We start from the raw sequence: 27397 nt of genomic DNA on the forward strand, positions 1-27397 counted from the left end.
TGATGAACCCCCTCAGCGCACATTGTACATTGAATGGAGTTCACTCCGACACCATTCCTGCACACAGCACACGGCCACTTCCCAGTTCTTTCCACCCCACCACATGCTTTACCACTTGCCATCACCTTCGTCTTTCCGATATTCACCTTCAGACCTTTTGTCTCCATACATTCCTTCCACTTGTTCATTTTCTCCTTCAGTCCATCCATACTTTCCGCAATCAACACCAGATCATCTGCATACAACAACTCTCACGGTAAACCCTCCTTTACGTTCTGAGCCAGCACCTCCATCACAGCTACAAATAGTAGTGGACTTAGTACCGACCTTCTTCTTCCGGTTCCTCGGGCGAGTGAGGCTTGCTTCGAGCTCTCCACGGCATCGAAGTTTGAGTGTTTTCCCATTCTTGTCTTTGTCAAATTTCCACTGGTTATTTTGCTGTGTACGTGTTATTGTGTGTTTCTAGTTGGTGTTGGTTTGTGGTTCGTGCAAACTTGTGTGTAGTTAATCGTTTTCTGAGTCATACCTCGTGTGTGGCCTGGTGACTTGGGGCTTCCCTCCCCCCGTCGGTGTTTTGTCGGTTTGGGTTATTTCCTTCGCTGTATTGCTTGTTTCTTATATTTTGTTTTCTCCCCCTCACCTCACCTCCATAGACAAAGAATTCTATATTGATTCTTTCTCTCCTCCCAGACACGTGCTTGTTCGCTCTCCTCCTCGTCTCGGCTTGTGCCCCGCCCCCTGTATCTCGTTTTCTTCCGCCTCTGCTCCTTCTTTCCCAAATCCACGTTCTCGCTTGGAGATTTTTCCCGGATTGTTTTTTCATCGTTCTGTTTGGATATTGTTGGAATATGTTTAAACCGCAGCCGTGATGCTGACGCCCCCCCCCCCGCCCCCCAGAATTTACATGTTTTAAACGTTTCCCAGTGTGTACCCTGGTCAGAATAGGTACACCGTATCCCTGCGTGTCGTAAGAGACGACTAAGAGGGTTGGCGTCAGGAAGGGCATCCGGCCATAAAAAACATTGCCTCAAAAAGAGAACCATGACAATCACAAGTATATATGGGCAGGGTGCAGCCCGAAGTGGAGATCGGTTTCTCAGGTTTGGGACATGGAATGTGGGGACAATGACAGGGAGATCAGGTGAAGTGGTGGAAGTATTGGTCAGAAGAAGAGTGGACATATGTTGTGTGCAAGAGACGAGATGGAAGGGAAGTGGTGTGAGAATGGTGAAGGGTAGGCAGGGACAGAAATACAAGTTTGTGTGGCAAGGGTGCCCGGAGGGCGTGAATGGTGTTGGTGTCCTGTTTTCTGAGGAGTTTGTAGCCAGTGTGGTGAGTGTGACTAGAGTGAGTGATAGGTTGATGATGGTGAAAATGATGATTGGAAAGCTCTTGGTGAACGTCATCTCGGGATATGCTCCGCAGGTTGGTCGAAGCAATGAAGAGAAGGACAAGTTCTGGTGTGCGATAGAGAAGCTGATGGAAAACGTGAAAGATGAGGAAGTTGTTGTGGTGGGAGGAGACCTGAATGGACATGTGGGAAGGAGTATGGATGGTTTTGAGGGAGTTCATGGGGGTTACGGATATGGTGTGAGAAATGGAGAAGGTGAAAGGATTTTGGAGTTTGCTGATGGAGCTGATTTGTTGATTTGTAATACTCAGTTCCAGAAAGAGGACAATAAGCTTGTTACATACACGTCAGGTGGGTCGACGACAACCGTTGACTACCTGATGGTGCGTCGGCGAGATAGGGGGCACCTCCGGGACACAAAGGTGATCCCGGGGGAGGAGGCTGTTTCACAGCACCACTTGGTTGTCTGCGACATAAGGGTGAAAGGTGCGAGGAGAGCTCGGCGGGTGAAGTACCAACCGAGAATGAAGGTGTGGAGGTTGAAAGAGGTGACAGTAAGGGAGGCATTAAAAGAGAGGCTGAGTAGGGTAGAGGATGATGTGGTTGAGCTTGAAAGTGGTTGGATGTCAATGAAAGCTAGTCTGTTGGGAGCCGTTGGTGAGGTATGTGGATGGACAAAAGGACCACCGAGGCACTCGGAAACATGGTGGTGGGATGTTGAGGTTGGAAAGAGGATTGACGAGAAGAGGAAGAAGTTCAAAGAGTGGCAGAAGGCGAAGGGTACGGGAGGAGAAAAAGCAGAGCATGAAAGTTATAAGGCAGCCAGGAAGGCTGCAAAGAAAGAGGTAGCAAAGGCGCAGGAGGCATGTAGGAAAATGTTCGGAGAACGCTTGGATTCGGAAGAGGGTCAGAAAGCAGTATTCAGGATTGCAAAGCACATAGCGAAAGAGAGGTGTGATGTGATGGGGGTGAGTTGCTTGAAGGATGAAGTGGGACAAATCGTTGTCGACCCAGATGGAATTAAAGGAAGATGGAAAAGATATATGGAAATGCTGTTGAATACAGAGAATGAATGGGATGGCAACATAGAGAGTAACCCAGTTTTAGGACCGGCAGAGAAGATAACTGAGAAGGAAGTTGAGGAAGCGATAAAAGCAATGAAGAGTGGAAAAGCGGGAGGGCCGACGGGAGTTGTGGGAGATATGTTGAAGGCAGCAGGAAGTTGGGGTGTGAGGAGAATGACAGAGATCTGTAATCTGGTGGTGAAAGAAGGCCGCATTCCAGTGGATTGGGAACTGAGTACCCTCATCCCTCTATACAAGGGGAAAGGTGACCCTCTGGAGTGTGGCTCGTACCGAGCGATAAAGTTATTGGAGCATGGAATGAAGGTATTGGAAAGGGTGTTGGAGAGGATAATAAGGAAGAAAGTGAAGATCGACGAAATGCAGTTTGGATTTATGCCAGGAAGAGGAACGACAGATGCGCTTTTCATTGTGAGGCAGTTGCAGGAGAAGTACATGGATAAGAGGAAGAAGTTGTTTTTTGGGTTTGTTGATCTGGAGAAAGCATTCAATAGGGTTCCACGCAAAGTATTGACATGGGCATTGAGGAAGTTAGGAGTGGAGGAATGGTTGATCAGAGTAGTGATGGCAATGTACAAAAGAGCACGCACAGCTGTAAGGACGAAGGACGGGAACAGTGGTGAGTTTGAGGTGAAGGTGGGAGTGCATCAGGGGTCGGTACTAAGTCCACTACTATTTGTAGCTGTGATGGAGGTGCTGGCTCAGACCGTAAAGGAGGGTTTACCGTGGGAGTTGTTGTATGCAGATGATCTGGTGTTGATTGCGGAAAGTATGAATGGACTGAAGGAAAAGATGAACAAGTGGAAGGAATGTATGGAGACAAAAGGTCTGAAGGTGAATATCGGAAAGACAAAGGTGATGGCAAGTGGTAAAGCATGTGGTGAGGTGGAAAGAACTGGGAAGTGGCCGTGTGCTGTGTGCAGGAAGGGTGTCGGAGTGAACTCCATTCAATGTACAATGTGTGCTGAGTGGGTTCATCAAAAATGTAGTGGTCTGAGAGGGTCATTAACCAGTGTGGCAGCTACATTCACATGTAAGGTGTGCACAGAGGGAGCTGCAGATGGAGGAAATGTTGAGTTGGATCTTGGAGACGGCGTGAAGCTGGAAGGTGTGAAAACATTTTGCTACCTCGGAGACATGCCGAATGGAGAAGGTGGATCAGACTCGGCTACGGTTGCTCGAGTGAGATGTGCATGGAAGAAGTTTCGGGAACTGAGTGGCGTGCTGATGAGGAGGAGAGTGTCGCTGAAGCTGAAGGGAAAGGTGTATGCTGCATGTGTGAGAAGTGTTATGATTTATGGGAGCGAGACATGGGTAATGAACGTAGAGCAGCAACGAAGGCTGGAAAGGGTGGAAATGCGAATGGTTCGATGGATGTGCGGAGTATCGTTGAGAGAGAGGAAGACAAATGATGAATTGCGAAAGATAATGGGAATATTGCCTGTGATTGATGCTGTGAAGAGGAACATGTTGAGATGGTTTGGTCATGTATTGAGGAAGGATGAAAGTGACTGGTTGAGAAGAGTGATGGAAGTTATTGTAGAAGGAAGTAGAGGACGGGGAAGACCGAGAAAGACTTGGCTAAAGATGGTGGAAGAAGAAATGCGGGCAAGGGGGTTAACAAGGAGAGATGCAGAAAATATGGCAAAATGGAGAAGATTGTCATGGGGACCGCAAGGCTAACCCCCGCTCTAGCAGGGAACATGGCCTTAAAATGCATGTTGTTGTTGTTGTTGTTGTTAGTACCGACCCCTGATGCACTTCCACCTTCACCTCAAACTCACCACTGTTCCCGTCCTTCGTCCATTCTTCGTCCGGAGAGGGGATGTTAAACAAAACGTATTATTCCAACTTGACCCACAGCGGGAGTATGCGCTCTACCGAGTGGCGTTCTAGTTTCGCTTCTGTTTTTTTTTTTTTCCTGTAAACAAACATGCCATCACCTTTCCCGTACAGCCTATTCTAAAGGGTGATCATTTAAATCCTTCTAATTACCGTCCTATTACTCTGACTTCTACTGTTTCCAAACTCTTTGAACATCTTCTCATTTCCTCAAGCATCTTGAATCTCAGTCTTCTCTCTGACCATCAGTAGGGCTTTCACAAGGCAAAATCTACCAGGCATATGCTTTCCTATATGACGAATGTCTGGTCTTCTTTTCTGAGCGACTTTGGAGATGGTTGAATTGGATTCCAAATGAGAACCTGATCCTTTTTACCTCCACCACCGAAGGTGGATGGAGGTTAACGTTTCACCCCTGTCTGTTTTTCTTTGTTTGTTTGTCTGACTGTGAACAACATATCTCAAAAAGGTGTGGATGGATTCAGACGAAATTTGGCAGCGAGGTAGTGTACGGGACAAGGACGAAATGACTAGATTTTGGTGAAGATACGGATCCGGATCCGGCTACTAGAATTTTTATAGTGATTCTTCATCATTGGTAGATAGGGTCAAAAACGATACATGGCAGGATATCTCAAAACTTAATGGACGGATTTGGACGAAATTTGGTGGACCGGTTCGGTGTGACGATGAAGAATTGGTTCAATTTTGGTGAAGATCTGAATATGGATTTGAATACGAGAATTATTTAATTTCTAAATGATTCTTCACCATTGAGAGATTGGGTGAAAAGCGATATATAACATTATATTTGAAAAAGCTATGGACGAGTTATGACTAAACTTGGTGGACGAGTTAGTTAGGTGACAAGAACAAGCCGATTAGATTTTGGTTCAGGTCCGAATCAAGATCCGGCCTATCAGTGGGATACAAAACATAAACTGTTCAGGTTGGTATGCGCTCTACCGAGTTCCATTCTAGTTTAAGTTGTATCATATGGTGTCACCCACTTTACTTCTCAGGTGCTCTAATGCTCCTGATAAACTCGTTTTTCTTGAGTTCAAGCCTTATGGATACTTGTGTAATGTCGTGGTGTGGAAAGTGACGTCATAAAGAGCAATTGGTCGGTACACATCTTGCTTTGCTGATTTACCATCCGTTATGCTTATTATAGTGTCTTCTACATTTTGAATGATGTGTTCACCTTTGCGGCCTTTTCTACCCCCACCCACTCCCTCCCCAGCCCTTTCCCGAGATTCATCTCACCACTGTTGATAAACTTTAAACTATCACAGATTGACTTATTTACCGATCAAATATCAGACAAACTTTTAAGATCAACATGTGCATGCCAGTAAAATGGCCCTAAAAACATTTTTTAAATAAAACGGTCACCTTGTATCAGTCATACAATCACGTTGTCTCTTGATTCATCTCGTGATGCATTATCATGCTTGTGTGTTTGCTCGTTAACTTTGATGTTTGTTTTTTTTTGTCCAAAGTTTCTCATATGTGCGTTTTTGCGTGCCTGGGCAACTGTCTGTCCTGCTTCCTGCGCTGTGTGCAGGTAGTTTCTGTGAATGAATACCATCACAGAATTGATGAACTTAATGCAGAAGAGCTGCATAACCTCTGTGAGCGTCTTAAGGTGCATTTTTTTTTCCTTTTCTTTCACGATTTCTTTATTTTGTTTGCGCTTCAATCCTGCTTGTATTCCTCAATGAATGCCAGTATTGCATACATGCATGCTATTTACACCCCTCATGGCACGCACTGTTCTTCCTGGTGTATGAACTGCTCGTGCTGTTTGCATTGCATGTTTACATTGCCTGAATCGAGTGTGTGTGTGTGTGTGTGTGTGTGTGTGTGTGTGTGTGTGTGTGTGTGTGTGTGTGTGTGTGTGTGTGTGTGTGTGTGTGTGTGTGTGTGTGTGTGTGTGTGTGTGTGTGTGTGTGTGTGTGCGCATACCTCACATTCACCGTGGCTGTTTAAAATATATATATATATATATATATATAGTGTGTGCCAGGCTTTGCTGTAATTCAGGGATATGTCTTGTCACACCAATGCATTTCGATTTTGGCTCGCTCTTACGTTAGGGGATATAGATAAACTGGGCACAAACATTTTGGCGAGATCGTCTCATGACCATGGCAGTATTCATCATCAGAGTTTTTGAGGTTTATTTCCAGGTTGTCATAGCGCCCTGTATGCACAATCGCCTTTGAGGTGTCTAGCCTGGGTTTGAGGTTAGATCCAACTATAAAATGTCACCCTGGTTTTTAGCACACAATTTTGTTCATCAGACGTTAGGCCGAGTGCCTCGTCTTCCAGTACTGATTGTCGAGGGACGTTAAAAATCCCAAGGTTTCGTTCAAAAAGAGTTGAGTTATTGCTGAAAACCTGAAGAAACTACAAATTTCCGCATTAATCGATAGGAAGTACTGCATCAGTAGCCCAGCCACATGCCAATAGTGATGTCAACCACCACGGTATTGATGTATCATGGTTCTGTACACGAACGACGAAGATGTCCACGTTATTTTTGGGGTTTTTTTTGGGTTTTTTTGTATACAAGATCGAGGCTCGTGTCAAAGCTAACATTAATCACAAAAAGCATAAAGACACATAAAACATATAATAAAGGATTGGAGATGGTGGTGAACAGCTGTTTTAAAGACCTGGAGGGAGGAGTGGGATTGAAGAGAGTGGGGGAGTTTGTTCCAGAGGCGGGAGAAAAGGGGAATGAAAGAGTGAAGGTGAGCAGAGAGTCCCGATTTTGGCAGTTTCACCAGAAGGGGGTTGCTGGCAGATCTTGTACGACCTGAAGGAATATTTGGGGGACAGAGCACAGACAGAGCTGGGGGAGGTAGGCCGGATATGAGTCGGTAGATGACAAAGACCACCAACCTGCCTGCGGTGATGGAGTGAAAGGCCCTCAGATTCAGCTTCATCGTGGGAGATTCCAATGATTCTGAAAGCTTTGATTTCAACCGCGTGAAGCCAAGCTAGGTGTGAGGCAGGAGCACCGGCCCAGGGGGGAGAACAGTGTTCCATTGAGCTGCGGATGAAAGCTTTGTATGTGGTGAGGAGCTCAGGTGTGCCAAGGAAGGACTTCGCACAACGGATGATGCCCAGTCGGCGACTGGCTTTGGAGGCCAGCTTGGAAATGTGGTTTTCCCAAGAAAGATCATGGCAGATAGTGAGACCCAAAAGCTTGAGCAACAGAACTTCTTTGAGAGGATTGTTGAGAAAGGAGATGGGAAGGTTTTCCAGACGGTCTTTTCGGAGAGACATAGTGAGAGTGTGAGATGTCAGGATTGAAAGACATGTTCCACTTGTTTGACCAATCTGTGATTTTGTCCAGGTCTGGACAGAGTGAGGAGGCTGTGGACTGCCAATCTGAGGGATGAGCTATGTGGTAGAGTGTGGAGTCATCAGCAAAGAGATGGAGAGGATTTTCCAGAGAGTTGTAGAGATCATTGTTGAAGACCAGAAAAGTCTCATACATTCTTCTGTTAGTTTTACTTCACTGTATTTGTTTTTGGTATTCTGTTAGTTCCTCTTTTTGTTCAATGCTGTCACACTGATAATTGATTGAGATCATTTTATTCACCCCTGTTTTGTGGTGTAGTTGGTTTTGATCATGGCAGTTGTCCTTTAAACTTCTCAAAGTAAAGAGGTGGTGCTATGTCATTGGTCTATTAAGCGGTCCTTAATGACTGTCCTGCAGTACACTCAGTTTATCTAAATGTTATTCCTTTATAACCAAAGTCTTTTCGACTATTTCTTAAGCCCACGCGACAACCTGTCATGCCCAGTAGGCCTCAATTAATCTATTAGCTATTTTTGTCCTACTGCTTTGTAGCTATCAGCAGCAATCTCTCCACCTGTCTCGTCCTTACTTGTAATACATTCCCTAAACAGGTTTTGCTTCAAATATTGCAATGCCTTTATATGCTGTCTGATTTCCATTACCAACTAGAATTGCACTCGATAGAGCGCATACCTCTGCCAAGCTGAACAGTTTAGGTTTTGTATCCCACTGATAGGCCAGATTTGGATCTGGACCTGGACCAATATCGAATCAGCTTGTTATTGTTACTTAACAACCTCATCCACCTATTTTTGTCATAATCAGTCCACAAGTTTTGGAAATATTGTGCTTTATATAGTTTCTGGCCTCATTTCTCAATTGTGAAGAATCCGGCCAAAATTTTTAAAACCACTCATATCTGGATTCGGATATTCAGAATCAAATCAATATTCATCCTTGTCACACACCTGGTGTTGGCTTAGCGGTTAGGGTGCCGGTTTGGGATCCTAGGATCTTGGGTTCGAATCCCGGTCGATCGCTGAATTAACGCCAGGGGGGTTCACTCAGCCTGTCATCCTTCCGAGGTCGGCAAATTTGAGTACCAGCTTGCTGGGATTGATGATCCCGGTGTGTACCCCGGTTTAGAATAGGTACACCGTATCCCCGCACATCGTAAGAGGCGACTAAGGGTTGGCGTCAGAAGGGCATCCGGCCATAAAAAACATTGCCTCAAACAGGGAACCATGAGCTCATGGGGCCCGCAAGGCTAGCCCCCGCTCTAGCGGGGAAAATGGCCTTAAAACGATCATTCATTCATTCATTCACACACCCAAATTGTCCATCAGGTTTTGTCCGAATCCGTTCTTAGCGTTTTGAGATATCGTGCACATAGATAGACAAACAGACAGATAGTGGTGAAAACATAGTCCCTGTTTACTTTTGATGTAGACAAAATAGACTGCTTACAGGGAAACTACTTCCTCCTTTTAACAATATACCTTAAAAAAAGTGGTTAAATTAAAGTAAAATTCCAACCTCATGGAACAGCAGTTAACATTTAACACCGCACAGAATGCATTGCAGATGTAACAGTGTCGGAATAACTTGGCTGTCGTCTCTTCTATTACTTGAGATAGCTGATTCACAACCGCCAGGCACATCATTTCCATTTCGCATATCGGATAAGAGTTCTGCACATCCGCGCTTCGGCTTGACATAGTGCCTTCGGTGCAGTCGACATACACTCAAGTTAGCCGACTAGTTTTAATGAATTATGTGACTGATGCAGTTTATTTCCTACAAAGGTGTAGGAATTACCTTTCGATATTAAATACTGTAAAAGAGGACCTGCATGATAGCCTAGACCTAGAGGCATGCATAGTCACCTCTGAGCTATCGAGCCAGGGTTTGAATCCCGACCCAGCTCTAAACTGTTACTCCTGTGTTTCACATACAGGCTGATTCGTCAATGTGAGTGCTCTGCTATCCGTCGGATGGACGGTAATCCGGCTGTCCTGTCTGCAGGCATTAGTTGGTAGACGTTAAAGATCCCACGGTATCCATGACGAAGAGTAGGCGAGCTATCATCGGCACCCTGAGCAAATTACAAATTGCTGCTTTAACGTAGCTGAACTTTATAAACAGCATTGCTGCTCCATACGAACAAACGAGCAAACTGTTCCAGAAAAAAAAAAACCAAAGGATCAACTCCATTAAAAAATGAAGCATACCGAAGAAGCATTTGGAGCATTTGCTTCATGTTTTTGCACACCCGCTCATCTTCATCAGGCCACATCTAGCAAAGAAGGGTAGTAAAGAACCAGAATGCTTACCCTTGTCACGTCAGGTCTGCAATCCACTGATCTAGATATCCAAACGTGGAGGATGCCTTTTGACATTGGTGTTTATCAAGATTTCGGGAAACAATCAAACTTTAAGCCTCTCGTAATGTCCATGGCGAGAATCAAAATGAAGACTCGAGCACCGGTGAAAACGTTCCACGCACTGCCATTGCCAAAACATGATGCAATGTTCATGTACTGAAGATCGATGCTCAGATATATGCCTGACTATTGTTTGGATTTATCAACATATCTCTCCGCCTTTGCTTCCTCTGCATCTTGATTTGTTTATTCATGGTACTGCTTTCTGAGGATGTTCCGATAAACTGAAGCCCAGGAAGAGGCCTGTCACACTTCTCACTGCATGTCGGTCCATTTTCCCCCCTTACCTGTGAATGCATTGCATTTACTTTTTAATATACTTTTACCAGGTTTAACTTTAGTTTTGCCCACTTCATGTCTCTGCGGCATTGAGTTGATTCACTCTCAACAGCCAGACAGATATGGGCTTTGACAAGAACATGGTCAGTGCAGCAGAGGAGGATCAGGAGAGATTGGGTGCAAGATTGGTCATTACTAAGTTGAAGAGGAGATGATGTGACAGTTGCAGAAATTTGTGAAATAGGTCAGACTTATAGTCGCATAAACTTCAGCAGCTGCAATGTCACGACTCACGACTGTTTGTTCTTGAGTTGACACCTACTCAGCTGGCATGGTGATGCAGAGTTGGCGGTTGAAATTGTCAGCAGATAAGTAAAGGAGAGTTGCGATGGATGCTTTCGAGTTGATCCATTCTAAAGGAAAGAGACGTGTACAAAGTCATAATCATGAGGTGGACGTTATACCACACGGACAAACATTAGGTGTCTGCAGAGTGTGATATACACAGTCAGATGGATTTGAGAGGGCAAGGTCGGGTTACTGAGTACAATGGATAATGAGCAACGGAGTACTCGACAGAGAAAAACCACCACCAGAAGATGGGAGGGGCCTGTCAAAACTAAGATAGACTAGCCAGGGCAAGCGAGACAGAGGAATCGGAGACATCCTGTGAGAGGAACGTTTCCCTTCGGCATACAATGTTTTCTGTGAGTTTTTGCAGTTTATATATGAGATAGGTCTTAAGAATCTATTTATGCAAGATGGATATTTGTTCACCAAAAAAGTTTTATTCTGGCCATACTTGTTTTGTGATGCAGTTATAGGACATAATATGTTTGCACCTGCTATTATCCCCACATTGTTGTGGTCCATGTGTTTCATGAACCGGCTAGTCAGGCCTTGCGTTACACTGAAGTTGACATAAATATGTAATTTATCCAGGCTACTCTTTGTGAAAGACGCCATTTGATTATATTGACTTCCACCAACAGACAGTACTGGCACACAGGTCCTTCGGCTTAACGTCCTGCCAATGGACGGCATACCCATCGATGCATCGGCCTGCATGTGAAACACCGAAGTAACAACAGTCAAATCGGGATTTGAATCCAGACTGCTCAAAGATGAATGTGCACACCTCTAAGCTATCCTGCCACACCAGTGAACCTTTAAAGTAATTGCCTTTAATAAGAAATCTTATATTAAGCAGTCAGTCTAACTAGATCCACAGTATAACACTCGTGTACGTCTCCATACTTTCAACAAGTGGTGTTACCATATTTCCTGCTTGTTCACACGCAAGTCCACACAGACATATGGAAGTCACATTATATAACGTTTTAGTTATGTGTCCCTATGGAACTTTCAATTGGGCACGGTGAGCCACATGCCTGTACTTGAGGGAGGAATTGCCATACACAACAACACAACAGGCATTTAAAGGCCATTTTCCCTGCAAGAGCGGGGGTTAGCCTAAGCACATTTTGTTTGGATTTAACTGTGGAGAGGCATTTTTCAAAAGGGTTGGTGGGGGCATGGTGGTGAAAAGTGTGGATAGTGAAGGGGGTGTTGGCAGCTTCGCAAAAGGGGGGGTTGCCTTTGCACTGTGGGCTAATATTTACGAGCAAGTATGAGCTAAAGTGCTTGAGAAGCAGCAAACACCTTTTGCAGCATCATTTGGACCTGGGGTTGTGTTTTTTTTTTGTTTTTTTTTGTATACTGAATCGAGGCTTGTGAAAGAGCTGACATTTACTTCACAAACAAATCAACCAGACAAACAAAACACACAAAAAGAGGGAGCGGAAGACAAGATGGGGAGAGAAGGGGAAGCACACAAACACTTGAGAGCACACAACATTTGAGAGCAGGGAGATGCGTGGGAGGGAAAGGGCTTGGGGGGAGGATTATGAAAGTATAGGTCCAGACTTCATTGCAAAGTGCCTTGCGGTCATTACTCATGTAAAGAAAGGCGTGGAGTTTTTAAAAGCATCACAGAAATCAATCTCTAAATTAAAGAATTAGACCTCACGGGATTTCAGGCTGCTTGGATGCTTCGACTCTTTCTTGTACCAGAGCCTCGTCTCATCCAAATATATGTGATCTGGCGAAATTACCTTTAACTATGTGTTTAATTATGTGTTTTGTTTTAACTATGTGCTTTCTTTGAATATGTGGTTGGCATTGCAGATATTCCGCAAATATGTGATTGCATTGAGAATGGTGCACTTCTGTTCCCTCCCTACAGTCCGGAACCGTTGAACAAGTCTTTTATCAATGTGAAGAAAAGTCTTGCTTTCTTGGCTTCGCAAACCGGCTTTATGAGGGCTTTTGCTTCCGGTGGAGGGAACGCATTTAATCATTTAAAGCACAGTGTCTGTTCACTGTAGGCCCGCCGATGAGACGGCCCTCACCACGTGTGAGTGATCCTTGCTTGCCAAGGCATGCCGTGGGTGTCGGACGCAGGCCTACGTTACCATTTTGCTGTCACTTACACTGAGCGGCTCAAATTTCAGATAGTCACGACAAATGAGAGTAAACGACGAGGGCACGTTGCCGTGGCGAGCATGGACGTTGGCCCTGATGCGAACAAACCCACGCTGAAAGCGGACAGTGCCATATTGGAGCCAGAGCACATTGAAAAGGTGAGGCCAGTGTGTGATACTGTCCAAGCTTGCAAATGACAGAAGACTCCACTCATACCTAGTTACTCTGTAATATACTGTGTGTGTGTGTGTGTGTGTGTGTGTGTGTGTGTGTGTGTGTGTGTGTGTGTGTGTGTGTGTGTGTGTGTGTACATACATATATATATATACATACATACACACACGAAGGTAAATAAAAAAAGTAAAGGCAATTTATTGGGTGTTAGTTTTTTCACACACATTGCCTCTACTTTTTGATTTACCCTCGTATGTATATGTATACATTTATTTATTTATATATATATATATATATACACACACACACACACACATATATATATATAGATATACATACACACACACACACACACACATATATATATATAGATATACATACACACACACACACACACACACACACACACACACACACACACACACATATATATATATATATATATATATATATATATATATATATATATATATATATATATATATATATATATATATATATATATATATATATATATACATACATACATACATACATACACACACACACACACACACATATATATATATATATACATACACACACACACACACATATATATATATATATACATACACACACACACACACACACACACACACACACACACACACACACACATATATATATATATATACATACACACACACACACACACACACACATATATATATATATATATATATATATATATATATATATATATATATATATATATACATACATACATACACACACGAAGGTAAATCAAAAAGTAAAGGCAATTTATTGGGTGTTAGTTTTTTCACACACATTGCCTCTACTTTTTGATTTACCCTCGTATGTATATGTATACATTTATTTATATATATATATATATATATATACACACACACACACACACACACACACACACACACACACACACACACACACACACACACACACACACACACACACATATATATACCCTACCAGTCAAAAGTTTTAGAACACCTCAATTTTTCCAGTTTTTATTGAAATTTAAGCAATTCAAGTCCAGTGAATAACCTGAAATGATACAAAGGCAAGCAATAAACTGCTCGAGGTTAAAAAAAGAAGAAGTTTAGTTCATTAAATAAGTAAGTTAAACAAATATAAAGTATATATTTGTTCTATGCTTAATTTCAGAATACATTGAGACATTAAACTGCGTAAATTTCAATAAAAACTGGAAAAATTGAGGTGTTCTCAAACTTTTGACCGGTAGTGTATATGTATGTATTATGAAACTATGAAACTATGTGCTATGAAACTATGAAACTGCCCGAGGACGAATAATTAATATATATATATATATTATTCTTTCATGTTGGCAACGTTTGCTGCAATATAAAAATTCATTTAAAACTAGCTATTCGAGAAGTGGTGGGATAATGACCACGAAGGTTTTATTCACTCATCGCGATGGTATATTAATTCTGGCTTTGAGTCTCAGTGAAGCTCGAAATTGGTGAATATTCTTCACTTGTTACCCTCGCCTGAGGAGAGGTATTGCATTTGAGTCCGTTTGTCTGTCTGTCTGTCTGTCTGTTTGTCCGCACAGAATAAATATGATTTTCTCTGCAACCGTCCGTCCGATTGACAGGAAATGTTCACCATAGGTGCAACTCCACCTGTATAATTTTTTTTAATTATAATTATGACATCATAGGTCACGTGGTATGGGTGCCATCTTGGAAAAACTTTGCACCTCTATATCTCCGAACGCACTGAATAGGAAAAATTGAGACATGGCTCATTGTAAAAAAAACTCTCGATGCGGAATAAAATATGTTGATGATGATGTCATAGGTGCCTCCATTATGACGTTATAATTCGACAAGTAGAAAACTTCATCCGATGATGAAATTTATTGTGCCTCATCTCGGGATAAATTGGTGGAGAAAAAAGAATTAATTATGTCGTCGGTCACGTGTTTGGGCCGCCATCTTGAAAAAAACGAAAAATTGCACCTCTACATCTACGAAAGTGCTGTATATAAAAAATTGAGACCTGACTCATTGTAAAGAACTCTCCATGTGGAATGACGTATGTTAATGATGATGTCATAGGTGCCTCCATTATGATGTCATAATTCGACAAGTACAAAACTTCATCCGATCAAGATGAAATTTATTGTGCCTCATCTGGGGATAAATTGGTGGAAGGAAAAAATGATGACGTCATTGGTCACGTGGTTCGGCCACCATATTTGTTTGAATGCAAAAGCCCTAAACGCCAGAGAATATGTCCTGGCGAGGGTTTGCAATCTCTGATTGTTCTTTCTTGTTTGCATTTGTGCTTGATATGCGTGCTTGACATGTACTGTTTCATTTATTTTTATAATGGATAGTATAATTTTATATTAACTAGACATATAACATTTAGGTGCAGGTACATCCCGAACATCAGGTGCGAATCGAGCAAAATATTTACAAATTCAGAGCTGGGTTGAAAGATTGATCTGTAAGAAAAATGGATCTGTAAGAAAAAAAAAAATTGCACCCGTGTCCGAAGGAAGCGGTTTAGTTTGACATTTTAAATATGAAATAGGTAAAGCCTAGAAGTGAATGAAACCCTTTAGTTTACCCTTGAGAACCCTTTAGGACCCTTTAGAACCACTTAGAATTACGCTTTAGAAGTATCCTTCAGAATTACCCTTAAGAATTATCCTTTAGAATTAACTTTTAGAATTACGCTTAAGAATTATTATCCTTTCGAATTAACCTTTAGAATCACCCTTAATAATTATCCTTTGGATTTTAACCTTTGAACCGTTTAGAATTACGCTTTAGAAGTACCCTTTATAATTACCCTTAAGAATTATCCTTTCGAATTAACCTTTAGAATTACCCTTAATAATTATCCTTTGGAATTAATCTTTGAACTGCTTAGAATTACGCTTTAGAAGTACCCTTTAGAATTACTCTTAAGAATTATACTTTCGAATTAACCTTTAGAATTACCCTTAATAATTATACTTTACAATTAACCTTTGAACCCCTTAGAATTACGCTTTAGAAGTACCCTTTAGAAGTACCCTTGAGAATTGCCCTTTAGAACCTACTCGGATTACCCATTAAGATTACCCTTTAAAATTACCCTTTAGAAACCTTTTGAATTACCTTTTAGAATTACCCTTTACAACCCACTATAGTTACCCTTTAGGACCCTCTAGCATTACGCTTTAGAACCCTTTGGAATTATACGCGGTGGGTAGAAAGGTTGTTATTCTTCATTTTTGACAGACGGACATACAAAATGTTGAAGCAGCTTCACAGTTTTAAATATATGCTAAAACGACTCTGTCAGCATCGTTGATGGTTGAGCATGCAAGCAACTACCCACTCTTGCAACTCAGTTTTAAATACCATATACACCAGTATATATATATACAGTATATATATATCTGATCTACATCTGCAGAACGTTTTTGTGGCATCATATTTATTACTCGTTAAACAACCGTTGTGATCAATACATCATACTGACTGCAGGTATTTGTTAAAGTTTATGCTCATTTATTGTTGTTTAATAGTTAGAAAACGTAAGTTTTGTTTCCCTTGTCGTGGAGAGCAGCTTGCGGTGGAGCTGCCCCCGAGGACGGTCGGTTACCCATGGACCCTATTGTACAGCACCTCCAAACATGGCATGAGCCTGAAGACCCTCTACCGCACCATGACAAACACTGACGCCCCTGTGCTGTTGGTTATCAAGGACACGGACAAACAGGTGCTTTTCACGCTTCTTATGGCATGCTCTGTTTTTTGAGGCAGCACGTGTCGTGCTTGGACATCATCACAGCACTTTTAAGTTTTGGTTTGTTCATCATAGTTTGTTTTGTTCATCTAACCCTAACAACCCTGTATGCCGAAGAGAATCACAAGTTAAGTATATGTCAGTTATGTATGTTATGTACGTATATTGATATACCATTGGTGAAAGCATTTGGGTGCATCGAGATCAAAGCATATTCTGTTCAAATGCTCATTTTGTCTGTTTAGGCATTCCTGTCTTATCAATTGCTTTGTGATGCCAAAGCCCCAAATTCAAAACCCCTATGCTGTAATAATTTGTCAATTGTTTGCTATTTTTCTTGTAAATCACCTAAAAATACAGTCGTTTCCTTTCATCCGTGTCATGCAAGCAGTACCCATTAGACTTAGGCAATGCAGTACAGCAAGAATTTTGTACTCACTAATTAAAGCTACATCTGCACTCGGTAGAGCGCATACCACTGAACAAACATGGTAGAGTGCTTAACAGTTTAGGTTTTGTGTCTCACTGATAGGCCGGATCTGCATCCAGACCTGAACCAAAATATAATTCAATATAATCGCCTTGATCTTGTCACCTACCCAACTCGTCCGTAAAGATTTGTCATAATCCATCCACACCTCTTTGAAATATCATGATATATACTGAAACGCAAAAGAAACTTACCACCTTTGAAACCTTTAAATATCAACAATAACACTGCGTGTAGTAAATGTGTGAACTTATTTGTGGACAATAGTGTCCTCACTGTCAGACAAAACGGTCACGGATGGTCACTTGAACCTTCAATGGTCACTTCATAGCACAGCTGTTGAACAGCCGTTTTGACTGTCAGTGATTAGCCAAGGGGTACGGGATGATTTTAATGAGCTGCACGTGATGTCTTGATATTGGCTTTAAAAAGGCCAGTGCAAAATGGGCATTTCAATCAACATGCCACGATTGTCAAGGGATCAACAGCAACGTGCCCTGGGCATGCTGCAAGGCAGACTGAGCTACCATGAGGTGGCACGTCGCCTTGGCTGTTCACACCAGACGATATCGGCCCTGGTGGACAGAGACACCCTCCACAACTCTGCAGATGACAGACCTCGATCAGGGAGGCCAAGAGTCACCACTGCAAGGCAGGACAGACAGATGGTCCGAAGTCACCTGCGGGATCGATTCCGTCCAGCATCCCGCACTGCGGCAGAAACTCCGGGGCGTGCAAACCCACGGATCTCCAATGATACTGCACGAAGACGACTGCATGACTATGGTCTGACTGCCAGAAGACCATACAGAGGCCCCGTGATGACGGCTGCCCATCGCCGCAACTGACAGAGATGGTGCCAGCAGCATCAGCGGTGGACCTTGGCGCAGTGGAACGAGGTCGCTTTCAGCGATGAGTCAAGGTTCTGTGTGGACAGTCCTGATGGGCGTGAGCGTGTCTGGAGAAGAACTGGCGAGCGATATGCCGATTGTTGCGTGCGTCAAGCCAACAGGTGGGGTGGCCCAAGTGTGATGGTGTGGGCCGCCATATCAGGCCGGTACAGGACGCCACTGGTGGTTGTGGATAGGAATCTTAACGCCCAGCCGTATGTGGATAACATCCTGCGACCTCATCTGCTGCCATTCCTGCTAGACCACCCAGAACTGAGAACCTTTCAGCATGACAACGCTCGTCCCCATGCTGCTCGCTTTACCACTGCATTTCTCCAAGGCGAGAACATCAACACCATGCAGTGGCCTGCGCTCTCCCCTGACCTGAATCCCATAGAGCACCTGTGGGATGAGCTTGGGAGACGCGTAGTTGGCAGGGCCAGGACACGGGCAGAGCTGCTTCAGACATTGAGGACTGAGTGGGACAGAATCCAGCAGCAATCCATCCAAAGACTGGTAGGCAGTATACGCCGACGATGCACTGCCTGTATCCAAAACAATGGTGGCCACACACGCTATTGAAAGGGGACTGACATTGCACCCTGTGTTGTTCTGTACTGTAGAACAAACTGATGAGATGGTGTATCTTGGTCAAAAACTTGACATGTCATCAATAAAATGCCAATGTTTCAATTAGCAATTGTTGGTTTGTTTTATTTTGAACTGTTACAATTTTATTACATTTCAAACAAGTGGTAAGTTTCTTTTGCGTTTCAGTATATATCATTTTTGGCCCTATCTCTGAATGGTGAGGAGCCGTTCAAAAAAATTCTCGTATCCGGATCCGAATCGACACCAAAATCGAACCAATTCATCCTTAACACACACCCAACATGTACACCAAGTTTATTTTGAATCCATCCACAACTTTTTGAGATATCCTGCTCACAGACAGACGAACAGACAGATAGACGAACAGACAGCGGTCTAACAGCGGCATAGCCGGGCATGTAAAATATTATAAACCATAAACACATATGTTTAGCTTTTCAAACAGTCGTTAATGCTGCTTATAACATTAAACAAAGAAATTTGGAGGAATCCCGACATCCGTGAGGTAAGTTTTACTTACAGAACTGAGCGAAGATCTACTGTAATCTATGTACCCCACAAGGGTTGGAGGTGTGCTCAATTACAAAGCAGCTAGCTAGCACTTGCCAAGCTAGCCGTTCCTTAAGGGTTTTGAATGGCGTGCTTGCTCGAATGCTTCAACCAAATGGCGATCTCTCCACAAGGAACTTGGTAAATGAACACACCCAATGTTCTTGAGACCCGACCATAGATCGATTGTCATCTATATACCCCAATGAGGAATGACCCATCCTGCCGCTCCCGTAGTGAACGGGTGTACTTGTAAATTAAAATGTTGGTCGGTGGACTCAGCCGTCGTAATGACAGCATAGACGTAATGATGTAACGGACACAAAATTGATATATTTTAACTTCCAGTAAGTTTGCAGTCATTACGAAGGGATTTGTGTTACGATCAGATTTACTATAATATTAACGTTACGTTATCATTATTTCGAAAATGATATTACCGTTAAAAAATCGAGGCCCAATTCCCTACTTCCTCGTTTTATTAATATTCGTGCCGAACACCGCTTAGATCATTGATCATGAACCATACACCGCTTCCATCCATTAACTTTCGATTAACGACATTGGGATTAAAGTGTTGTGATTATATTTACTTTATTATTATTATTCTTACGAAAACAATACTGCTGAAACGATACACTACTGTATTAAGAAACCTGGCCTTAATTTGTCCGAAGCGGCCTAAGGCCTATACGTACCGTATTGTTGGAAGAGCCAACAATACCAACAACGCCGATGCTTTCGATATTTCATGATTATTTTAACAATTGGTTTGTTTGTGTTTCACCCTGAATGAAAAACGTAAAGGTAGAGCATGGCGATTATGATATATGACAGGTTCGACGATATGTTCGGCATGAACGGCATATAAATCAAAATGGCGGAGTGTGGAGAGTCAGCCGCCGTACGCCATAATGACATCAGACGTAATCACATCACCCGGTCATGTAACCAGATCCTCAGCCCTGATGGGTATACGTTTGAGGGGACATACATACGGATGGACAAACACTGTTCTAGACGGCTGTGCCCGATGGGCTACGCCATAAAAATAAAGGCGGAAACTGTCTGATTTAATGCATTTTCAATCAAGGCTTTAAGGCAACCAAAGGTGAAAATTTTGAAACGTGGTGTCGACTTTCTATAGGCACTGTATATTGCAGAGGTATGAAAGGTGAACCTGGGGAGTCATCAACCTGGGGAGTAAATGCGTTGTCGTCCTAATTTTACCCAATCCTGGTGGAAGGTCTAAACAAAATCGAAAATCCAAAATATTTTACAGAAATGCTATATGGGGTTAGTGTAACAAACAAATATGACTTGATCAATCTGAGAATATTTTTCAAAAATGTGGCATTTGATGCACCCTAATGAGTACCATGAGCTCCAATGATTAATGCTCCCAGAAGCCGAGCACACCAATGAATAAGAGGTATTTACCAACTCTTCCTTGTGGAGGTACAACGTGAGAATATGGATCTTTCTTCCACTGAACAAGAATGACGGCACTGTGGTCACAACCTGCGACAAAAACTGGTAACGGACTGATTGGGAAACGCCCATTTAAAGCACTCTTAAAAGATGAACACCATGATTGGGAAGTGCACATTTAATGTGCTATTAAAAAATTAACTCGACACCTCTTATCCATGTCACCCTCCTCACAGTTATATCAGAATGAGCTGATTTGTCACACGGTCGTGGATTGCTTAACCCCAAAGTGGGGCCGTTCAAAAATGACATAACGCTATTTATTTTAGTAATTTGCATTACTTAACGGCTAGATTACATAATGTAACACTTGATTTTCGTTTTGGTGCTGTGGTGGGTGGAGTCGAGCAACAGATGTGGGTGTGGTCCGGCAGCTGTCCGAGCAATGGGTGCACATTTCAAAAATTGACCCCCGACAACAGCAACAACAACAACAGCAATACGAAGCTCTTGTAGACCTGCGACATGTCGCAGGTAAAAACATGTACCAGGAAGATGATAAGATTGACAGAGATGGATGCTGCCACATATTACCTGGTGTGGTGGTGTGGAACTATCTTGCACACAGTGGAGTCGTCTGCAAATTGATGCAATACATTTTCCACTGATAAAGATGCATCATTGATGTGCCTTAATAACAGGATTAATCCTGGAACACCACCTTGTGAGGTACAGCTTGGGATAGTATTCTGTCCAAAGCAAACCAATGCTTGTGAGCACTCAGGAAATTGGATTGCAATCTCGGAAGGAACCCTGGATGTCATTACCTAACATTTTGGAAATCATAGCGGGGTGTCAGATGGAATCAAAGGCATGGAAAATATCCAGTGAGATTGGCATTCATCCATTAAGCAGCATGTACAGAGTGGAATTACCAAGCTGTTCATTCCTGCAATTATTGATTCCATTACTTTGTTTATCATGTAGAAAAGGGTTATTGCTCTGCAGTTAAGAGGGTACGTTATGGCATCATTCTTGTGAATGCGGGTACTGTTTGTGATTTATATTGATGCTGGCAGATGACCCTCAGAAAATGTCCAGGCATAGAGCAGAGAATTGCCAGTCGACAAGCCAAATAAAGTTTGAGTTTTTTTTCCAAGACTTCTTTTCAGTAGACAAGGCAGATGAGCAAGGCCAACAGGACCAGTTACTGTGACATCAGGACCAGTAAAAGTAGACAAGGCCATCAGGACCAGTAACTGTGGAGGAATTGAGAGAGAGGCTTGGAATTTCTCGGTAGGAGAAAAGTTCTCATACTGTTGGATGTTTTTGTGGTGGTGGTGTATGATGGGTAGAGGAAGAGAGGGATTAGAGACCTTGACTTTTTCTGAAAAGACAGAATTAAGGCAGTGAGCCTATGCATGAGCATTGTCCATCGTGACCCCATTTAAGGTTGAAGGAACAGATGAGTAGCATGTTCCAGCAACATACCTGACCAACTGCCCCAAAGTTTTTATGGATGTTGAAACATCTGCAAGTTTGGACCTCAGGTGAGTTCTGGCATGAATGAGGATAAACACAATGGCAGCGTTAGGTTTCTGGGATGAAAAGGCAAGCTGCTTTCTGTCATTTGCCTCGCAGCATGAATCGTTGTCTTCGATAAGATGTATGGCTGGATATCTGAAGTCAGGAAGGTATGAATTTATGTAGGCACTGTCTCGGCCTGAATATGAGAAGAAATAGGACCTGTCAGGGGAAGTGATGGTGGACTGCAGAACAGACCAAACTACTTGATTAAACAGGCAGACACTGCAGTGCATCCTTGAAGACCACCATCAAACAGATTTTCTGTTTTTCAAGACATTTTCATTTTCGTCCTGGTGGTGATCAACAGACAGACATTTTCAAGAGTACATGATTTGAGCAGCCACTGGGTGCAGAGGGAAAGTAGGATAGGATCAAGTCATGCAGCCCAAAGAGGAAATATGGTTTGGTAAGCCAGCAGATTTGCGGTAATATCAGAAATGCCACAAAAGACCTTGGCTCTATTACCATGGAGAGTGGGATGCAGAATGACACCAAGCTGTCTGGAATGTTGACAGTTAAGTCCTCACAGATTAGGAAGATAGAGTTTAGATGAGAGGATATATATTTGTTGATGAGAAAGAAAATAAATAAGTGCTTAATAAATCGACATACCGTTTTTGCCAAAGCACTTGCTCACTATTGTGCCCAAATTTCAGCTTCCTAGCTCAAAGGATGACTGCGATATCGCCTGGACAAACAAACAAACAAACAAACAAGAAAGAAACTGGAAACAAACAAGAAAGAAACCTCAGTAAAAACTGAGTACTTCCTTTCAGCGCGCGTCATCGCCGGGCACCCTTGGTTGCCCGGTGATGGCATCATGCAGCGCCTGGAGATGGAGTAGGAAAGGAGCGGTGTACAATAAATTATTACAGAAAGAGGGGAACAGATCCATATTTTTCCAAAGCAATTGGGAGGCACAACTGGGAGATAGGGATTATGGGAAAGGTGGCTTATGATTTTTGAGCTTTGAGCTTGTGGTGCACACTCACTCAGGGGTATGCACCATCCTGGTAAGTGGTGACCGAATGGTACAAGGGTAGCTCAGCAATCGTGCCTTCCTTTCCCCCCCCCCCCCCACACTTTTTTCCTCCCTCATCCTCCCCCCCCCCCCCCATTTTTTCCTCCTCCCTTTTTTCTTCACCACTTCTTTTCTCTCCCCCCTTTTATTGACATTTCTGATTACCCCCATCCCCACCATGCCTCTCCTCCCTACTGTTATCCTCCTCCCACACCATCATTACCATTGCCCTTCTGTCCTCCGCCACTATCTCCCACCCCCTCCTTCTCTGTTATTTTCACCATCCTCTCTGTAATATCTTCTCCCACCCTCTGTTATCTTTTCCCCACCCCTCCCTGTTATCTTACCCCTCTCCGCTTCTTTCCCCTCCCCTTTATTTTCTCCCCTCCCCTTTTGTCCTCCCACTCAGACATCCTGCGGTGTCTTCTCTCTTTCTTCCCTAGGTGTTTGGTGCTCTAGCATCAGATCCATTTAAAGTGAGTGACCATTTCTTCGGTACTGGCGAGACCTTCCTCTTCGCCTTCAATCCGGCCTTCAAGGTCTGTGTTGAACATTCCAAGGGCCTTTCCGGTCGCTGTGCCGGTCGCTTGCCTTTCCGGTCGCTGTGCCGGTCGCTTGCCTTTCCGGTCGCTGTGCCGTTGTTTGCATCAATTTTCTGATTATTTTTCTTTTTCAGTCATACAAGTGGACTGGGGAAAATATGTTTTTCATCAAAGGAGATATGGATTCTTTGGCGATAGGTGGTGGCAGGTTGGTACACCAAAAGTTCCTTGCTTTAGATATGTTTATGTTGGGGTTTGTTTGTTGTGTTGTGATCTATTTTTAAGCAGTTAATATCTTCAAACCTTAATGTATCAAAATTGATTACCAATCTTAAAAAAATCAATTGGGATTTATATTCCTCATTTTATGTGTAGTCAAAACCCTGGTGTTGGTGTTGGTGTTTAACCCTGGTGTTGGGTTAGCGGCTAGGGTGCCGGCTTAGGATCCTAGGATCCTGGGTTCGAATCCCGTTCGATCGCTGAATTAACGCCAGGGGGGTTGACTCAGCCTGTCATCCTTCCGAGGTCGGCTAATTGAGTACCAGTTCACTGGTAATTCCCTGTTTGTCGTTAAAGGCGGCAAAAAGGGTTGGCGTCAGGAAGGGCATCCGGCCGTAAAACATTGCTTCAAAAAGGGGACCAAAAAACAACAACCACGGTTCCCGAAAAAGGCCAACCCCTGCTTTGCGGGGAAAAATGGCCTCTAAACGGTGGTTTATGTGTAGTCAAAAAAAATCTGAATATCTACATTGCAAATTACAGAAGAAAAACAATATTGCTTTGTTTCTTAGCTCTGTACCCAAACTTTTTTTTATTTTTTGTATACAGAGTCGAGGCTCGTGTAAGAGCTAACACATTACACATGAAAACGTGCACTGCCTCACAATACATACAATAAATAAACGGAGCGGGAGACAAGAAGGGGAGAAAGAGGAAAGCATACAAGCACAACAACAGTAGAGAACAGGGACGTCAGTAGATCTGTGGAAGGAAGAGGGCTGGGAGCAGAGGGGGAGGCGAGTGTAGGAGGGGTACACATTATCAAGCAAATGAACCCGAATAGGAATTTCAGGAAAGAAGTTGGAGATTGAAAGAGGTGGATTTGGGGTGTTTTAACGGGGGTAGAAAAGGTCAAGGTTCTGGGTGGGGGAAGATAAGAGGTGGTGGTGAACAGCTGTTTTAAAGACCTGGAGGGAGGAGTGGGATTGAAGAGAGTGTGGGTGTTTGTTCCAGAGGCGGGAGAAAAGAGGAATGAAAGAGTGATGGTGCGCAGAGAGTCTTGATTTTGGCAGTTTCGCCAGAAGAGGGTTGCTGGCGGATCTTGTGTATCCTGCAGAAATATTTGGGGAAAAGAGCACAGACAGAGCAGCTAGGCCAGAGAGGAGTCTGTAGAAGACAGAAAGCCCACCAACCTGCCTGCGGTGAGAGAGAGGCCCTCAGAATCAGCTTCATCATGGGAGATTCCAATGATTCTGAAAGATTTGGTTTCTACAGCGTGAAGCCGAGCTAGGTGTGAGGCAGGACCACCAACCCCAACCCAGAGGGGAGAGCAGTATTCCATTGAGCTGCGGATGAAAGCTTTGTATGTGGCGAGGAGCTCAGAAGTGCCCAGAAAGGACTTTGCACGACGGAGGATGCCCAGTCGGTGACTGGCTTTGGAGGCCAGCTTGGAAATGTGGTTTTTTCAGGAAAGATCATGGCAGATAGTGAGACCCAATATCTTGAGTGACAGAACTCCTTCGAGAGGATTGTTGAGAAAGTAGATGGGATGGTTGTCCAGATGGTCTTTACGGAGAGACAAAGTGAGAGTGTGAGATTTGTCAGGATTGAAAGACATGTGCCACTTGTTTGACCAGTTTGTGATTTTGTCCAGGTCTGCAGAGAGTGAAGAGGCTGCTGCCTGCCAATCTGAGGGTTGAGATATGGAGCAGCAGAGTGTGGAGTCATCAGCAAAGAGATAGAGAGGATTTTCCAAAGAGTCAGATAGATCATTAATTAAGACCAGAAAAAGCACAGGGCCCAGAATACTGCCTTGGGGAGCTCCAGCCTGAACTGAAGGGGAGATGAGAGAATTCCATTCAGGGCCATACGTTGATTACGACCATAGAGGAAGTCGGCAAGCCATGTGTGGAGGTTTCCATTGATACCATAGGAGGAGACTTTGGTGAGCAGAGCGGGGTGCCAGACCGTATCAAAGGCACAGTATATCATGTCAAGGGAGACGGCTTTGATTTCCTGTTTGGCATTGAGGGCCTCCATCCATTGTTGAGACAGCAGAAGCAGCATGTCCAGAGTTGAATCTCCTGGTCTGAATCGAAATTGATGATCCGAGATCAAGCCATTGGAGAAGAGGAAGGATTTAATATCAGAAGCGATGATGGATCCCATGACCTTGCTTATTACTTGGAGCAGGCTGATTGGTCTGTAGTTGCAATGACCTGTTTTTGCACCTTTTTGTGTAAAGCGGTAATGTTGGCTGTTTTCCAAGCAGATGGCAGATGACCTTGACAAAAGAGAGGTTGAAGAGAGCGGAGAGGTGTGATAGAGCGGCAGAGCAGGATTTTAGGACCCGTGGGCTGATGCGATCTGGTCCAGTTGCAGAATGTGAGTCGAGGTTTGACAGAAACTTCTCCACCTTGTCAGGAGAGAAGGACACAGAGTCCAGGAGCAGCTGGATTCGACTGGGTAAGGTGGGAACAGAGAGAGATGGGTTTGGGACACAAGATTTGGAGGCAAACACAGAGTTGAGGCATTCAGCTTTTTCACGTGCGGTGCCAGCTGTGTAGCCATTTGAGGTAAGGGAGGGGGTGGAGGGGGAACAAACACCAGAAACAGATTTGTCCAGATGCCACAAGGATTTGGAGGAGGGAGACAGGTTTGAGAGTTCAGTCTTGAGAGTAAAGAGATAGTGTTTTCTGGCTCTCCTGAGGGTAGACATACACTTGTTCCGAGCTTTGTGAAAGGAAATGAGATTTCCTTCTGTTGGATTTGCCTTCCATGAGGCAAAGGCGAGTTGTTTCAGGGCAACTGCCTAACCACAAGCTTCAGTGTACCATGGATGGGAGGAAGGGTACGAAAACTGAAGGTGAGATGGGATAAATCTGTGCATGAGAGAGAGCAATTTACTTTGGAACAATTCCCAGGATGCGTTCATGTCAGAGGCAGTAGAGATGGGAGACCAGGGTAGATGATTGATGGCTGCTTGAAGACCGTGCCAGTTGGCCTGAGTGAAATGCCACACTCTTCGACGCTGAGGAGGCTCTCTGAGAATGGTCAGAGAGATGTCCACTTTAACAAGCAAATGATCAGATGAAGCAATTGGAGCAGATGAAGAACAGAAGACATTTGCAGTGAATTTAGTCATAAACAATTCGAGAATAGAAGATGCTCCCTTGACTGAGATCTGGGTCGGGATGTTGACAGATTTTGTCAGTCCCAATGAGTCGCAGAAGTTCTTTGCTGAGGAGCCATGGCTGGTGAGAGAGGTACCCACACCCAGCCAGCT

The 27397-nt window shown here is 43.5% G+C and overlaps 1 protein-coding gene across 7 annotated transcripts in view; it reads left to right on the plus strand.

Annotated features, from left to right (window-relative positions):
- OXR1 (oxidation resistance 1) overlaps positions 1-27397 on the plus strand; it is a 262839-nt gene that overhangs the window by 225652 nt on the left and 9790 nt on the right. For 4 of the 7 annotated variants that reach the window (XM_068097143.2, XM_068097141.2, XM_068097144.2 and 1 more), the window contains 5 exons: positions 5843-5923; positions 12828-12956; positions 16591-16743; positions 23794-23889; positions 24027-24100. In XM_068097143.2, coding sequence (XP_067953244.1) covers positions 5843-5923; positions 12828-12956; positions 16591-16743; positions 23794-23889; positions 24027-24100 — 533 coding nt within the window. The remainder of the gene's footprint in view (positions 1-5842; positions 5924-12827; positions 12957-16590; positions 16744-23793; positions 23890-24026; positions 24101-27397) is intronic. The other 3 variants (XM_068097145.2, XM_078786820.1, XM_068097146.2) reach the window with 2 other exon arrangements.

This window comes from Myxine glutinosa, chromosome 11 (genome assembly GCF_964187855.1).
Source record: "Myxine glutinosa chromosome 11, kmMyxGlut1.1, whole genome shotgun sequence".
Taxonomy (NCBI): domain Eukaryota; kingdom Metazoa; phylum Chordata; class Myxini; order Myxiniformes; family Myxinidae; genus Myxine; species Myxine glutinosa.